General features: G+C 49.5%; 1 protein-coding gene across 1 annotated transcript in view; it reads left to right on the top strand.

Annotated features, from left to right (window-relative positions):
- CCDC22 (coiled-coil domain containing 22) overlaps window positions 1–17,930 on the top strand; it is a 147,257-nt gene that overhangs the window by 116,504 nt on the left and 12,823 nt on the right. The window contains exon 15 of the mRNA XM_069209306.1: window positions 1,228–1,323. Coding sequence (XP_069065407.1) covers window positions 1,228–1,323 — 96 coding nt within the window. The remainder of the gene's footprint in view (window positions 1–1,227; window positions 1,324–17,930) is intronic.

Here is a 17,930-nt window from a genome sequence, read left to right as displayed (position 1 = left end):
CAAGCATGTGAATTTATGAAAGATACCAATACTGGATAACTGTAGTTACAGGTAAGTAACTTGTTTTCTTCTTTGTCGTACGGGTTCCGTGCTGTAGTGTGTTCGCCATATATGCAAAGTGTCACAAGAAGCAACACTGATGCTCTGAGGACTGACAGGCGTTCCTTCTTTGAGATGGTCTTGGCATATGCGAGTGTGAAGGATCAAGCCGTGAGCCACACCTCCTAACACGCCCCCTGGCACAGTAGCCCCTCAGTACAGGAAGAACAGTAAAGGTGCAAGACTTTACTTGGTGCAAACCTGCAAACTGTGGTGCTCCCTACCCCAGAACATAAGTATAATCAGGCACCACCTTGGATTCGAGAAAGGAATCAAATATGTGGCTGTTCCTTAAAAGATAGCTTAAGCCCTTGAAGACCTAATACTATTTCAGACTAGATGGGGCTTGAAAAGTGTTAAGAGCAATGTGTACTGTTGCAAGTACTAAGCCCATTTAGCTACTCCAAAAAGCAGACCCTGTTGGGGGCTCATGAGCTACTTCATCCGTAGGTGCCTGGTGTGCCGTCAACCACCTCCACTCAGAGCCATCAGTGACAGCACTCGCAGTTCAGGGAATCCACTGCAGACATGTCCTTAACCTCATGGATGGCATCTATCTTTCTCATACGTAAAACAATCTGTGCTTTTTAAATAGCACTTACGGAGTGGCCACTTACTCAGACCCAGAGAAGGTGCGTCGGCCTTGCAAGGGGTATGGAACCGCTGTATGAAAACCAGTGCAATACAGAACGTCTCCCTGGTAGGAAAGGGCACACGGGAGCCTGTAATTAAATAAGCATGGTGTCTGGTGGACTGACTAGAAGAGCCACATCTTGGTGTGGCCTCGATAAAGGCTACAACAAGCATGCTGGGGTGGTTGCCTTGCCTACATTTGTGTTCCAGTGCATGGGTCGCTAGGGTCGGACAACCTGCGCTATTATTTAGCTTCTTATGTTCACGTTCTGCTATGTCACAGCTCCCCAGCTTAGGCGATGGCCCTTGTGGTACTGGCCAGAGGACAGGTTATAATCTAATCTGAGCTCAGTGTTCACAATGGCTCAGCATCGTCCCAGATTAGTAACTTTCTCTTCTTATATGTGTGCTTAGCCTTCTTCCTGTGTTTCCCTCGATTACTATTTCCGCAATGGTTTGAGCTGTTTTTCCATTTCTTCTCCTTTCTCTCTTCAGATCCTCTCCGACACAAAGGACCTGCAGAAAGAGATTAATAGCCTAACTGGGAAGCTGGAGAGGACGTTTGCTGTGACAGATGAGCTGGTCTTTAAGGTATGTGGCTGCCTTCCTGGATAAGGGGACCTGGTATTGTGGACACAGTGGACTGTTTTAGTGGAGTGAATATGGAACCACTGGTGTTGGCCCAGGGACCCTGGGGTGGTTGAACTAATCGTGGGGGCGTAGGGGGGGGGGGGGGGGAGGGGCTCTGCCTGGAGTGTACCTGGGAGCTCTGACATGGATCAGGTGAGCCCAAGCTTGAAGTCTGGGCTCTGTGATGGACAGGAGCACCTCAGGAGTTAGTGAAGTGTAGCTAAGATGGCTGGCTGTGGGGTAGACAAATGCTCTGGACAGTGAGAGGCGGCTCTGTGAAGGGTCAGGGGCTCATGGACAGAGAACAGACACTATTCCTGGATTGTACTAAGGCAATTTAAATGAATATGCTTAACTTTAAATTCTGAAAAAGCGGCTTACTTTAGCAAAGCATGAGTCTTGAAATAACAATTTTGCAGCACACGTCTGTTGTAGATTGCCGTGCTGTGCATGTTCCCAGTACAACTTTGTGTGAGTGTTGATCATGCGTCTGTGACCCAAGCCCTCGTCAGTAGCAGACTTGACTACGGCAACGCACTCTACACAGGCATTGTAGGAGGCTGGACTGGCTTGTAGTGAGTACCAAGGGGTACTTGCACCTTGCACCAGGCCCAGTTATCCCTTATTAGTGTATAGGGTGTCTAGCAGCTTAGGCTGATAGATAATGGTAGCTTAGCAGAGCAGCTTAGGCTGAACTAGGAGACGTGTGAAGCTACTACAGTACCACTTAGTGTCATATGCACAATATCATAAGAAAACACAATACACAGTTATACTAAAAATAAAGGTACTTTATTTTTATGACAATATGCCAAAGTATCTTAGAGTGTACCCTCAGTGAGAGGATAGGAAATATACACAAGATATATATACACAATAGCAAAAATATGCAGTATAGTCTTAGAAAACAGTGCAAACAATGTATAGTTACAATAGGATGCAATGGGGAAACATAGGGATAGGGGCAACACAAACCATATACTCCAGAAGTGGAATGCGAACCACGAATGGACCCCAAAACTATGTGACCTTGTAGAGGGTCGCTGGGACTATTAGAAAATAGTGAGAGTTAGCAAAATAACCCTCCCCAAGACCCTGAAAAGTGAGTGCAAAGTGCACCAAAGTTCCCCTAAGGACAAAATAGTCGTGTTAGAGGGAAAATGCAAGGAAAACACAAATCAGCAATGCAACAACGATGGATTCCTGACTGAGGGTACCTGTGGAACAAGGGGACCAAGTCCAAAAGTCACAAGCAACTCGGAGGTGGGCAGATGCCCAAGAAATGCCAGCGGTTGGTGCAAAGAAGCTCTTACTAGGCTGAAGAGCTGTGAATACTGCAGGAACGACAAGGGCTAGAGATTTCCCCTTTGGAGGATGGATCCCCCACGCCTTGGAGAGTCGTGCAGAAGTGTTTTCCCGCCGGATGGACGCCAACAAGCCTTGCTACACGCAAATCGTGCGTTTGACGTTTTTGGACGCTGCTGGGGCCCAGGAGGGACCAGGAGGTCGCAAATTGGACCTGCAGAGAGAGGGGACGTCGAGCAAGACAAAGAGCCCTCACTGAAGCAGGTAGCACCCGGAGAAGTGCCAGAAACAGGCACTACGAGGATGCGTGAAACGGTGCTCGCCGAAGTTGCACAAAGGAGTCCCACGTCGCCGGAGACCAACTTAGAAAGTCGTGCAATGCAGGTTAGAGTGCCGTGGACCCAGGCTTGGCTGTGCACGAAGGATTTCCGCCGGAAGTGCACAGGGGCCGGAGTAGCTTGCAAAGTCGCGGTTCCCAGCAATGCAGCCCAGCGAGGTGAGGCAAGGACTTACCTCCTCCAAACTTGGGCTGAAGAGTCACTGGACTGTGGGGGTCACTTGGACGGTGTCGCTGGATTCGAGGGACCTCGCTCGTCGTGCTGAGAGGAGACCCAAGGGACCGGTAATGCAGCTTTTTGGTGCCTGCGGTTGCAGGGGGAAGATTCCGTCGACCCACAGGAGATTTCTTCGGAGCTTCTGGTGCAGAGAGGAGGCAGACTACCCCGACAGCATGCACAAGCAGGAAAACAGTCGAGAAGGCGGCAGGATCAGCGTTACAGAGTTGCAGTAGTCGTCTTTGCTACTATGTTGCAGGTTTGCAGGCTTCCAGCGCGGTCAGCGGTCGATTCCTTATCAGAAGGTGAAGAGGGAGATGCAGAGGAACTCGGCTGAGCTCATGCATTCGTTATCTGAAGTTTCCCCAGAGACAGAGACCCTAAATAGCCAGAAAAGAGGGTTTGGCTACCTAGGAGAGAGGATAGGCTACTAACACCTGAAGGAGCCTATCAGCAGGAGTCTCTGACGTCACCTGGTGGCACTGGCCACTCAGAGCAGTCCAGTGTGCCAGCAGCACCTCTGTTTCCAAGATGGCAGAGGTCTGGAGCACACTGGAGGAGCTCTGGACACCTCCCAGGGGAGGTGCAGGTCAGGGGAGTGGTCACTCCCCTTTCCTTTGTCCAGTTTCGCGCCAGAGCAGGGGCTAAGGGGTCCCTGAACCGGTGTAGACTGGCTTATGCAGAATTGGGCACCTCTGTGCCCAACAAAGCATTTCCAGAGGCTGGGGGAGGCTACTCCTCCCCTGCCTTCACACCATTTTCCAAAGGGAGAGGGTGTCACACCCTCTCTCAGAGGAAGTTCTTTGTTCTGCCATCCTGGGCCAGGCCTGGCTGGACCCCAGGAGGGCAGATGCCTGTCTGAGGGGTTGGCAGCAGCAGCAGCTGCAGTGAAACCCCAGGAAGGGCAGTTTGGCAGTACCAGGGTCTGTGCTACAGACCACTGGGATCATGGAATTGTACCAACAATGCCAGGATGGCATAGAGGGGGCAATTCCATGATCATAGACATGTTACATGGCCATATTCGGAGTTACCATGGTAAAGCTACATATAGGTAGTGACCTATATGTAGTGCACGCGTGTAATGGTGTCCCCGCACTCACAAAGTTCAGGGAATTGGCTCTGAACAATGTGGGGGCACCTTGGCTAGTGCCAGGGTGCCCTCACACTAAGTAACTTTGCACCTAACCTTTACCAGGTAAAGGTTAGACATATAGGTGACTTATAAGTTACTTAAGTGCAGTGTAAAATGGCTGTGAAATAACGTGGACGTTATTTCACTCAGGCTGCAGTGGCAGGCCTGTGTAAGAATTGTCAGAGCTCCCTATGGGTGGCAAAAGAAATGCTGCAGCCCATAGGGATCTCCTGGAACCCCAATACCCTGGGTACCTCAGTACCATATACTAGGGAATTATAAGGGTGTTCCAGTAAGCCAATGTAAATTGGTAAAAATTGGTCACTAGCCTGTTAGTGACAATTTGAAAGTAATGAGAGAGCATAACCACTGAGGTTCTGGTTAGCAGAGCCTCAGTGAGACAGTTAGGCACCACACAGGGAACATAAACATGCACACCTATGAGCACTGGGGCCCTGTGTGACAGGGTCCCAGTGACACATACATATAGGCCACAAACCTATGAGCACTGGGGTCCTGACCAGCAGGATCCCAGTGACACATAACAAACATACTGAAAACATAGTGTTTTCACTATGAGCACTGAGGCCTGGCTATCAGGATCCCAGTGAGACAGTGAAAACAGTGACAAACACCCTGACATACACTCACAAACAGGCCAAAAGTGGGGGTAACAAGGCTAGAAAGAGGCTACCTTCTCACAGGCATCCCAACAAAAGACATCAAACGACTCCAGCGTATCCAAAATGCATCCGCCCGCCTGATCCTTGACATACCCCGCCGATGTCACATCTCCCCTCACCTGAAGGACCTCCACTGGCTCCCCGTGGACAAGAGGATCACCTTTAAACTCCTCACCCACGCTCACAAGGCTCTACACAACACCGGACCTACCTACCTCAACTCCAGACTCAACTTTTACGCCCCCACTCGTCAACTCCGCTCTGCCAATCTCGCCCTCGCCATCGTCCCCAGGATCCAGCGCAAGACCGCCGGCAGCAGATCCTTCTCCTTCCTCGCCGCCAAGACCTGGAACTCTCTCCCCACCTCACTGCGCCAGACCCAGGACGTCCTCGCCTTCAGGAGACTCCTCAAGACCTGGCTCTTCGACCGCTAACAGCTCACCCCCCCCCACCAGCGCCTCGAAACCCTGACGGGTACATAGTGCGCTTTACAAATGTTATGATTGATTGATTGATTGAATGTATGATGTAGGTAGGTAACTCAAAATGCACCCAACACCAACTCCAACATCAAATTATGTTTTTTCAGCCTCTTGTTTGACTGCAGAGGGTGTTACGTAGCATCAAAAGCAACTAAAAGAAAATCTAGGAAGACCTGGCATATCTTATTGTTCAAAGGGCTGTTGCGTGTTGTTTTGATAACACTTGGGTGTTTATAGCATTAGGTGACAAATCTATGGACCATCTGATCGATGAGTCGAGACACCAGCAGTGGGCAGCTTTCTGCTGGGCCAAGACTCCACTTTTCAAGAACTAAGAGAGCCTTGGGCGGGAGTGATAGTATCCTGCAAGGGCGTATGTAACACAGTCATTGAGTGTCTCTTCACACATATGCTCAAAGTGGATTTCTGCAATGAAAGTCTCTTCTTGTTAAGAATATAAAATGCTGCTAAGCAGTGGCTCGAAATCTAGCTCTTGACTTCCATGGCAATAGCTTATTAATGTAATTTATTCATATTTTAAGAAATCAATCTCTAAATTGTTGAGCAGTAAATATTGTAAAAAGGTGCTCCTATGTGGTGACGGCCCAGTGCAAAGTGACAAGGTGAGTGAGAAGTGCACTGGTGCTATATACATACATACATACATGTGTCTGTAAGGGTTGGTATGATGTTTTCTAGAGGCTCGCTTCTCGGGTGTCCCGATCCACATTCAGAATTATAAACAGTTCACAATAGAAGTTTTTTCGAACGTTTCAGTCCCAAATGTCAGGTTAATCAGAACAGAGTCATCATCAGGACAGTACATTTTAAGGAGACACCAGATGATATTATAATGATCCTCCCATCACCTCATGGACACTTCAAGATTACGTAACTTCCACTCAGTACATCGAGCATCAAGGAAAACTGGACCGCTAATGCAATTGCTGAGTGCCAGCCAGTGTGGGAAGAGCATTATAATATTCTCTGGTGTCCTGAGGATATCCCTGTTCTGATTAGCCTGACATTTGGGGCCGAAACGTCAAACATTGCTAATGTGAACTGTTTATAATTTTGAAGGTGGATTGGGACACTCGAGAAGCGAGCCTCTAGGAAACATCATACCAACCCTTACAGACTCGTGTATGTTTGTAAATAGCACCTGTGCACTTTTCACTAAGATCAACAAGTGGTAATGTAAACTCCAGACACTGGAGGCCAGAGGTAAGCACAGCATGTGATTGTACACCAGATCTAGATGCAAACCAGTCATCACGGGTCAGTAACTTTTCCATACTTATGCATCACTAACGCAGACAGCCTGTTCAATTTAGAGAAGGGGCTGGATTATGATTATCTGAAGACGGAGTCTGTATCCAGTGCGTTGTGGGTTTCCATTCAGTTTAACTGGATGCCATTATAGATTCTCTGCAGGTAGATCTTCATATGTTAACGTACTCAAATTATTCCCTGATGTCAGGCTGGGAACCTTTGGTAAACGGTGTGTTGCATTTATCAAAGATCTGGTATACACGACATTGCTGGTCCTAAACTTACAGTAGAGAAGATTCAAGAGGCTCTGCTGCCACATACAGGCGCCAAAGGAATTAATATATATTTCCCTTAGATCATCGGAATCTGAGGCTTTGGAAAAACAACAGAAAATATATATTATTATAGGCTATTAATGCTAAATTTGCCGCAGGCAGGATTAACATCTTGTCTCAGGCCGGATGTGGCCCACCGGCCGTACTCTGGAGACCCCTGCCCACACTGATTGATTTTTTCAAGACATATGAAGTTACGTTGGTTTGCTGTCTAGCACCGGAATATCCCTTTGAGGTTAAATGTGCATTTTTATAAATGCTATAAATAAATACCTTCACATCACTCCAGCAGAGGCCAGGCTGTTCTGATTCATCAGCCTTTGGAACTCGTTGATGGACAAGTCAATTCAGCTCATGGCAGAATCTTCCTACCTGATGAAAGCCCAGCTCTAAGTGTTACATCATAACCCGGCTGTCCTGAATGTGTCCCCCTGACTTCTTCAGATACAGAGCCTGCTCCTTTGAATATGCCTCCCAACGCTCTTGACTATTCTATGCGCCGCTCTGCTACCTGCACTAAAAAGACTTGAATGCTAAAATGGGAAGGTTTTTGTGTTGGGGCTGTAGCACACAATGTCAACCCACTGAATGTGTCTTTGGCCAAACGCACCTTATCTCCTCCAGTTGCTGAATCAGTGAGCTCTTATACCTCAGTAAGAGTATATCTGGTGGCTTTGTCCAGACCCCTGTGATGTCCTGTCTCACCATCCTTCTTCTCCACCAAGATTCTCAAGGAAGTTGTGAGAAGATTGTTCAGGGCTGTTCCTCCGCTTGCCAAACAACATTTGGTTTGGAACTGAATGTCGTGCCAGGAGTCGTCATGAGAAGCCCTTTCAAACTCATTGTAAGGCATCCATGCAGATGCTGCTGTGGAAGACAATCTTTCTCCTTGCCAGTACCCACAACAAACACAAAAGGGAGATTCAGCATCTTATCTGTGTAACCACCTTTCATCCAGTTAATCAAAGACAGTTTAATTAATTCCAAAGGTACTTTCTTGATTCCATTTCAGTCAAAAAATCTAGTTGCCAGACATTTCTGCTGAAGTATCCACACTACGGAATGGGAGCTATGTTCATTGCACATCAATCGTAGCTTAAAATCTTAACTAATTTATAAAACAACCTTGCATCATAACTGTCAATTTGCTGCCCTACAGATCCTGACAAAATGTGTGAAATGTAGGGAAAAACCTCTACAAAGCCTAAACTGTGTAAATCTAAAAATTAAGGCACTGCTCCTTTAAGAAGCCAGCGTGTTCCCATTCCCATTGTGCCTTGTACTGGCAGTTGCTTCAGAGTGTAAGTTATTATTATTTTTTTTTTTTTGTGGCTCATGAAAGAAGGCTCCTGGAACTCAGTGAGCTACAAGTTTTTTGTGTACTAAACACATTTTTGTCAACCCCGTTCAGTTACTTTTCAATTCTTTCGTGTCACATTCGAGCTGTGATACTTTACGTCTCCAACACGAGAACACTTTTAGTCCCAGAGGAGACCATTATTGATCCTTGAGGGCCATGTGCCTTTTGTGGGCCAAGAACGCCTCCAATCCTTTGTCACCAGAGAATGCTGCATGGATGATGGAATAAAATCCTTTTGAAAATTGCCTTCTCTGCCATTCAAAATATGCGTGGGTAGACCTTCATGAGGGGCGCAATGTGTGTGTATCCCTAAATGTGATGATGCTTCTTGAACCTCGTGCTTTGCCCTCAGAGCCAAGAAGACCCTTGGGTATCAAATACAAAAGTGATAGATGTAGGAAAATGGTCCTTGTTGCAGTTACCCCCCACTTTTTTGCCTGATACTGATGCTGACTTGACTCGGAAGTGTGCTGGGACCCTGCTAACCAGCCCCCAGCACCAGTGTTCTTTCACTAAAAATATACCATTGTTTCCACAATTGGCACACCCCTGGCCCACAGATAAGTCCCTTGTAAAAGGTACCAGTGGTACAAAGGGCCCTGTGACCAGGGAAGGTCCCTGAGGGCTGCAGCAAATGTTGTGCCACCCTAAGGGACCCCTCATCTAACACATGCACACTGCCATTGTATGTTGTGTGTGTTGGTGGGGAGAAAAAGGCAAAGTCGACATGGCATCCCCCTCAGGGTGCCATGCACACAAAATACTGCCTGTGGCATAGGTATGTCACCCGTCTAGCAGGCATTACAACCCTAAGGCAGGGTGCACTATACCACAGGTGAGGGCATAGCAGCATGAGCAATATGCCCCTACAGTGTCTAAGTCAATTCTTAGACATTGTAAGTACAGTGTGGCCATATTAAGTATATGGTCTGGAAGTTTGTCAAAAAAGAACTCCACAGCTCCATAATGGCTACACTGAATACTGGGCAGTTTGGTATCAAACTTCTCAGAATAATAAACCCACACTGATGCCAGTGTTGGATTTATTAAAAAATGCACACAGAGGGCATCTCTAAGATGCCCCCTGTATTTTACCCAATCCTTCAGTGCAGGACTGACTGGTCTGTGCCAGCCTGCCACTGAGACCCCATGTGGTGAGAGCCTTTGTGCTCTCTGGGGCCAGGAACAAAGCCTGCACTGGGTGGAGGTGCTTCACACCTCCCCCCTGAAGGAACTGTAACACCTAGCAGTGAGCCTCAAAGGCTCAGGCTTTGTCTTACAATGCCCCAGGGCACGCCAGCTAGTGGAAGTGCCCAGCTCCCTGACAAACCCCCACCACATTTGGCAGCAAGTCCAGAGGGATAATTAGGAAAAACAAGGATGAGTCACCACCTCAGCCAGGACCACCCCTAAGGTGTACAGAGCTGAGGTGACCCCCTCCTTGCAGAACCCTCCATATTGGTTTGGAGGATCAGGACCAAAAGGGATAGGAATGTGCTCCCCTCCCAAAGGGAGTGGGCACAAGGAGGGTGTAGCCACCCTCAGGGACAGTAGCCATTGGCTACTGCCCTCTAACCCCTAGAACACTCCTAAATCTTGTATTTAAGGGCTCCCTGAACCAAGCTAGTCAGATTCCTGAGGACCTCACAAGACGAAGGACTGCTTAGCCTAAACCCCAGCAGAGAAGAAAAGGAGGCAACAACTGACTTGGCCCCAGCCCTACTGGTGTGTATCCTGCTTCAAAGCACCTGCAGAAGAAAAGCGACTCGTCCTGCAGGTCAAGCGACCTCTGAAAAACCTCCAGAGGACTGCCTGCATCACAGAGGATCAAGAACTCCGTGGAAAGCGGCCCTGTCCAAAAAAGAACAGAAGAAGAAACCTCTTCTGAAGGACTCCCACCTCACTCCAGAAGCGTGAGTCCTAACCACTCTGCCACCAACACCCACGGCCCGAGTCCAAGTGGGCCAACCGACCAGAGAGGACCACCAGGCGACGGCCGCCAAGTGCCCACCCTGGGTTGACCCCTCCATGACGACGCCTGCCTAGGGAATCCCGAGAACTCCCTGGCCGCGACTGCCCTGGATGAAGATATCCGACGCCAAAGGACCCACTGCACCCGCAGCCCCCAGACCTTGGAGAAATAGACACCCGGTGCAGCAATGATCAACAGGCGGCACCCTTCCCTGTCCGACCAGTGGTGTGCACAAGACATCCCCCCAGACCTTGCCTGCAGCGCCTGAGAGACCCCCAGGGTCTCCTCAAAGAGTTTAATTGGAAACCCGATGCCCTGTTTGCACCCTGCACCCGGCCACCCCAGTGCCGCTGAGGGTGTGGGATTGATGCGTACTTGGGGCCCCTCCAGTGCTCCTCTAATCCCCCCTCGTCTGCTTTCGAGTCACGGGTACTTACGTGCTGGCAGACCGAATTCCGAGTAACTCCTGTCTCCATACAAGCCCTTGTACACTCCACAATTGGCATACTGGTGCCCCCTTATAAGTCCCTAGTATGTGATACTCAAGTACGCAGGGCTTTGAGAACCAGGGGTTCCCCGTGGGCTGCAGCATGTATTGTGCCAACCATGGGATCCCATGCAAAAAGGGTCTGCAGGCCTGCCATTGCAGCCTACGTGAAAAGGTGCGTGCAGCCGTTCACCACAGGTCACTGCACAAGGTCACTGTAAGTCCTAACCCAGAGGGCAGGGGTGCAGGTCCCTGTGTGTGAGGACACCCCTGCATGAGCAGAGGTGCCCCTGTGAACTCCAGTTACATTTTCCTGGACTTCGTAAGTGCGGGGAAGCCATTTTACCCGTTTACTGAACACTGGTACCCACCTATGCCAAGCTACATTTTGGTAACTCCTAACCCTGGTATCAAACATGCCGGGATCATACCCCAATACTGTTGCCAGTATTGGTTGTATGATTCCATGCACTCTGGGGGCTCCTTAGAGGAGCCCCAATATTGCTCCTACTGGTTTTCCAGGCAGCCCGCGCTGTCACCCCTCAGACAAGTTTCTGCCCTTCTGCTGCTTGACTAGCTCAGGCACAGAAAGGCACAACAAAGGATTTCCTGTTGGAGAGGGAGACAACACCCTCTCCCTTGGAAATAGGTATTAGAAGGCTTGGGAGGGGTAGCCTCCCCAACCTACCGGTTCGCTTTGAAGGGCACATTTGGTGCCCCCCCCTTGCTTAAACCGGTTTGCCTCAGTCCAGGGATCCCCAGTCCCTGCTCTGGCACTAAAATGGACAAAGGATAGCAGAGTGACCACTCCCCTGTTCATCACCACCCCAGGGGTGGTGCCCAGAGCTCCTCCAGGTGGCCACTTGATTCTGCCATCTTGAAACCAAGATGTGCAGGGGCCCTTGGGAGCATCTGAGTGGCCAGGTCAAGCAGCTGACATCACAGACCCCTCCTGACATCACAGACCCCTCCTGACACCTTGCTAGGTGATCAGTCCCACTTCTAGGGACTCTATTTAGGGACTCCCTTGCAGGTGGGTCCCCAGATTCAACATGCAAGACTCCACCAGGACTCCTCTGCATCGTTTACTTTGACTTCTGAATACTGGAACTGCAACTGGACTCTTCAGGAACCGACAAGGCTGCAACTCCGGCGACGACTTAGCTTTGCAACATTGTTTCTCCGGCTCCTTCCAGCAACTGCAACATTTCCCCAGCTGTGCATCCTCTGGAGTCAGCAAGACTTCAGCCTGCACCAAGAAGGAATCTCCCTTGGAGAGGAGGAGTCACTCCCCTGCACCTGCAGGCACCTACAGCAAGGACGTCGGCTGCGTGGATCGTCTCTCCTCTGGCGCTGCGTGGATCCTGCATCACAGCTGATGGTCTGGAGTAGGCTCCTTGGTGATCTCTGCCAGCTGTCCAACTTTGAGACAATAAGCCCTTGCCACTCCTTGCAGGACATTACCCCTGTGCAGCGCGACTCATGCAGCTACCAAGGCTTGTTTGCTCATCCTCCAAGGGATCTGCAGGCTCGAAGTAGCCCCGGCCCATAGCACTCTTGCCTGCAAAGCACGGTTCCACTCTGCTGCTCCAGCGAAGTGGGCCTCCACTTCATGTGTGCTGACTGGGCCTCACTGCGACTTACTGTGCCTGCTACCAGTGTGTTGCCTGTGGGGGCTCCAACAGCTTCTGCTGGCTCTCCTGACTGCTTAGGGTCAGCCCGGTCTCCCCTTCCTGGGTCGAGTCCTCTATGCCTTGCTGGTCTTCTTCAGCCTTGCAACTCTTCTTTTGCTCCTCTTGCATTTGCCAAGGCTTGTTGGTGGTTCTACTGCACCATTGACCATCTGCGACCCGACAACTGACGTGAGGCACCATCTGCACCGCTCCAAGGGCACCTCTTCAGCTCCTGGGGTCCACACCTGGTCATCTTCTCTCCCGTCAACCTGTTTCTTCATTCACAGAAGGGTGGGTAGTAGCTCCTGCCCCCACTGGACACTCCATCGTGTACTGGACTCTGTCCCCTTCTTTTGCAGATCCTCTTCTTTCAGAATCCACTGTTTCTTCCAGACTGGTCCTGTTCTTGCACAATCCCTTTTCTAAGTTGTCCTGTTAGTCCTTGGAAAGACCAGATACTTACACCTGCTTTCCTGCTTTCTGGGAGTCACTCAGGTACTCACCTCTTGGGGTTAAAAGTTCTTCCAGCTCCCCCTTTAACAACCCCACATCCTTGGGTGGGGGACTGCATCTCGCATTCCACGTTCTTAGTATATGATTAGGCCCTCCTCTAGAGCCCTTACTAATTCACTAAGTATTGCCAATGCTCATTGTTCCTATACTAATGTCTGATTGCTATTGTGTATTTAACTAGTGTGTACTTACCCCCAGTTGGGGGGACTGCCTATAGGTAATCTAGTGTGGTGTTACTATAGTAAAGTCCCTTATTTTTCTAACACTGTGTGGTTCTTTCATGTGTGGAAGTGCTGTGTGACTACAGTGGCATTGCATGAGCTGTGCAGGTCTCCTAGATAAGTCTTGGCTACTCATCCACAGCTATCTCTAGAGAGCCCTGGCTTCCAAAACACTGTCCACACCTCACTAATAGGGGATACCTGGACCTGGTATAAGGTGCAAGTACCATGGGTACCTACCACACAGCAGGCCAGCTTCCTGCACTCTCCTTAAAACTAGCTTTCCTCATAGTCCTAACATTTCTCAGACACCTTAGTGAGTTGCAGTCCCACACACAAGAGAACCCTTCTTTCAGGGCCACAAAGACAAAGTCGTTCTCAGAAGCAACCTAATGTTCCTCCCCAATGTGGTTTTCCCTTTCCATCTCAGTCAGACTAGAGAGCTGCCAGTCTTTTTCCCTCAACCAAACTTGGTTGCAGAGAGGGCCCTTGAAGTTAAAAGCGTGCTTCCAGGATCGATCATTTGTTTGTAGTTTTTGTGAAACCTCACTCAAAGGCCAGACTGTTTTCATGGCTGGAATTGCCAGATGGATAGTCGAGTGCACCTGAACCTGCTACCGCAAAGCCCGAAGAGCCATCTCTGGTCCCCCCAGGGTGCCCTCTACGCATTAGAAAACCACAATTATGGCTTCCTTTGGGAATAATCCAGTGGGTTATAGTTAGTGCAGCCATTTGATCAACACCACACTCTTTCACTAAGCACTATTGTTTGGACAGCTTAGACCGCCAGCAGGCTATGGTTGAGCATACAGTGTTAAGGACTTTATTTTAGACCTCTACATCTCCCACTTCCTAGCCACCACTTGGAAGGGGCACTGCGTTCAATCTATGCAAGGCATGTGTTTCTACAGCAACACATGCTACGAAAGGAACACGTTATTTACCATCTAAGCATCTGCTCTTAGCGTGTAGTGCTGTAGATTCACCAGTGCCCATCCTCCTCCCAGGAAGCTTGTTGCTGTACTTCCAGATCTCTACTTTTATTCTTTAACTTACTTCTGGAATACACATGTTGCACTATACTGCGTTCACTCGCCGTGCTATACTTACTCTAATCTGACATGGAGTCCTCACCCATGCTCATTGCCTGCCAAGGGTGCAATCACAGTGCATCCCATCACTCAAAAGCCTATCTTGGACGATAAAAGAGTAGCAAACGGCTGAGCCCAGCAATAGATGGCAGGAGTATGCAGAGCAAATGAATCTACAGCAGTACATGCTACGCAGATAATTACAGGGTACGTAATAGTTTCCTTTCCTTGTCCAGCATTGATATTTTTCCTAGATTCACTAGTAACTCTCTCTACTCCTCTTCTGATGCCCTTGATGATTTGTTAAACGTGTTAAAAATCCGAATAGTTGAGCCTCTGGGAGAGATTGGAGGTCTCAGTTCCTTGACTTGATCTTGGGTTGTATAATGAGGTGTGCAGACTCTACCTAGTCAGTGTCTGTTACAGTGTATGTACACAGTGTAGGACGTTGGCTCCGTATATATTATCTCAAAGTGAGAGATAGTGTGCACAGAGTCCAAGGGTTCCCCTTAGAGGTTGATAGTGGCAAAATTAGATAATTCTAATGCTCTAGTTTGTGGTAGTGTGGTCGAGCAGTCGGCTTATCAGAGGGTAGTGTTAAGCATTTGTTGTACACACACAAGCAATAAGTGAAAACACACACTCAAATGCTTACTCCAGGCCAATAGGTTTTTATATAGAAAAATATATTTTCATAATTTATTTTAAGAACCACAGGTTCAAAATTTGAAGTAAACACATAAAATGCAAGGTACTCCACACAGGTAAGTTAGGAACTTTGAATTAAAACAATATCATATACAGTCTTTGTAAAAATGGCAATAAGCTATTTTAAAAGTAGACATTGCAAAAATCAACAGATCCTGGGGGAGGTAAGTATTGGTTAGTTTGTGAGGTAAGTAAGACACTTACAAGTCTCAATTCCTGGGCATAGGCAGCCCACCGTTGGGGGTTCAGGGACGGTCAGGTGCAGAGTTCAAAGAGGTGCCCAAAACACATAGGCGCCTATGGAGAACAGGGGTACTCCAGTTCAAGTCTTTCAGCAGGTAAGTACCTGCGTCCTCAGGGAGCAGACCAGGAGGGTTTTGTAGAGCACTGGAGGGGACACAAGTAGGCACACAAAACACACCCTCAGCGGCACAGGGGCGGCCGGGTGCAGTGTGCAAAGCCGGCGTCAGGTTTTAGATAGGAATCAATGGAGGGACCTGGGGGTCACTCTAGCGGTGCAGGCAGGCACAGGGGGGCTTCTCGGGACAGCCACCACCTGGACTAGGCAGAGGGTCGCCTGGGGGTCACTCTTGCACTGAGGTTCGGTTCCTTCAGGTCCTGGAGGCTGCGGGTGCAGTGCTTGGTCCAGGCGTCTGGTCACTTGTTACAGGCAGTCGCGGTCAGGGGGAGTCTCTGGATTCTCTCTGCAGGCATCGCTGTGGGGGTCCAGGGAGGTCGTCTCGGGCTACTCGGGGTCGCAGTTGCCGGGGAGTCCTCCCTATAGTGTTTGTTCTCTGGATCCCAAGCCGGAAGCATCGGATGCAAAGTGTGAAGTCTCACTCTTCCGGCAGGAAGAGAGAGTTCTTTGAAAGTTGCTTCTTTGTTGCAAAGATGTTGCTGTTGTTGAGCAGAGCTGCTGCGCATGGGAGTTTCTTGGTCCTGGGGGTCAGGGCAGTCCTCTGAGGCTTCAGAGGTTGCTGGTCCCTGTTGGATGCGTCGCTGGTTGCAGGTTTTTGACTCTGGAGACAGGCCGGTAGGGCTGGGGCCAAAGCAGTTGTCGTGGTCCGTCGTCTCTGCAGGCTTGTAGGTCAGCAGTCCTTATTTGTAGTTCAGGTTGCAGGAATCTGATTTCCTGGGTTCTGGGGTGTCCCTAAATACTAAACTTGTAGTCAATGGCTACTGTCCTGAAGGGTGGCTACACCCTCTTTGTGCTTCCTCCCTGTGGGGAGGGGAGCACATCCCTAATCCTATTGGGGGAATCCTCCAAAACTAAGATGGAGGATTTCTAAAGGCAGGGGGTCACCTCAGCCCAGTGCACCTTAGGGGCTGTCCTGACTGGTGGGTGACTCCTCCTTGTTTTTCTCATTATCTCCTCCAGCCTTGCCGCCAAAAGTGGGGGCAGTGGCCGGAGGGGCAGGCATCTCCACTAGCTGGGATGCCCTGGAGCGCTGTAACAAAGGGGGTGAGCCTTTGAGGCTCACCGCCAGGTGTTACAGTTCCTGCAGGGGGGTGGGGGGGCAAGCACCTCCACCCATTACAGGCTTTGTTCCTGGCCACAGAGTGGCAAAGGCACTCTCCCCATGTGGCCAGCAACATGTGTGGTGTGTGGCAGGCTGGCAGAAACAGGTCAGCCTACACTAGAAGTCGGGTAGGTATTCAGGGGGCCTCTCTAAGATGCCCTCTGGGTGTATTTTACAATAAATTGCACACTGGCATCAGTGTGCATTTATTGTGCTGAGAAGTTCGATACCAAACTTCCCAGTATTCAGTGTAGCCATTATGGAACTGTGGAGTTCGTGTTTGACAAACTCCCAGACCATATACTCTTATGGCTACCCTGCACTTACAATTTCTAAGGTTTTGCTTAGACACTGTAGGGGCATAGTGCTCATGCACATATGCCCTCACCTGTGGTATAGGGCACCCTGCCTTAGGGCTGTGAGGCCTGCTATAGGGGTGACTTACCTATGCCACAGGCAGTGTGAGGTTGGCATGGCACTCTGAGGGGAATGCCATGTCGACTTAGTCTTTTTCTCCCCACCAGCACACACAAGCTGTGAGGCAGTGTGCATGTGTTGAGTGAGGGGTCCTCAGGGTGGCATAAGACATGCTGCAGCCCTTAGAGACCTTCCCTGGCATCAGGGCCCTTGGTACCAGGGGTACCAGTTACAAGGGATTTACCCGAGTGCCAGGGCTGTGCCAATTGTGGAAGCAAGGGTACAGTTTAGGGAAAGAACACTGGTGCTGGGGCCTGGTTAGCAGGGTCCCAGCACACTTTCAATCAAAACTTAGCATCAGCAAAGGCAAAAAGCCAGGGGGTAACCATGCCAAGGAGGCATTTCCTTACACACAGCTATAGTAACATTGAGTACCAAGGGTTCCCAGCCGTATGCCCTGGAATAATTTAAGAATATCCAGATTTAGAGAACTGTAGTTACAGGTAAGTAATTTCTTTCCATCTCCTTTGGTTGACGTCCAGTGTTGGAGGAGACAACTTCAGACCTAGAACCAAGCTACAAAATGATTGTCACAGTTACCTAAAATCATACCTCACAGTGTGGTGTCTGGGTGTCACTGTTGGTTCCTGTAAGTGCCGGTAGGTGAGAGCAGAGGATGGCAGTGTTGTTCCTGTAAGTCCTGGTGGGTGAGAGCAGAGACTTGCAGTGTTGTTCCTGTAAGTGCTGGTGGGTGGGAGCAGAGACTGGCAGTGTTGTTCCTGTAAGTCCTGGTGGGTGGGAGCAGAGACTGTCAGTGTTGTTCCTGTACTTACTGGTGGG

The sequence above is a fragment of the Pleurodeles waltl genome, chromosome 10 (genome assembly GCF_031143425.1).
Source record: "Pleurodeles waltl isolate 20211129_DDA chromosome 10, aPleWal1.hap1.20221129, whole genome shotgun sequence".
NCBI classification, from domain to species: Eukaryota; Metazoa; Chordata; class Amphibia; order Caudata; family Salamandridae; genus Pleurodeles; species Pleurodeles waltl.
The sequence above is the reverse complement of the archived record's forward strand: the minus strand, read 5'-3'. Positions and strand labels throughout refer to the sequence as shown.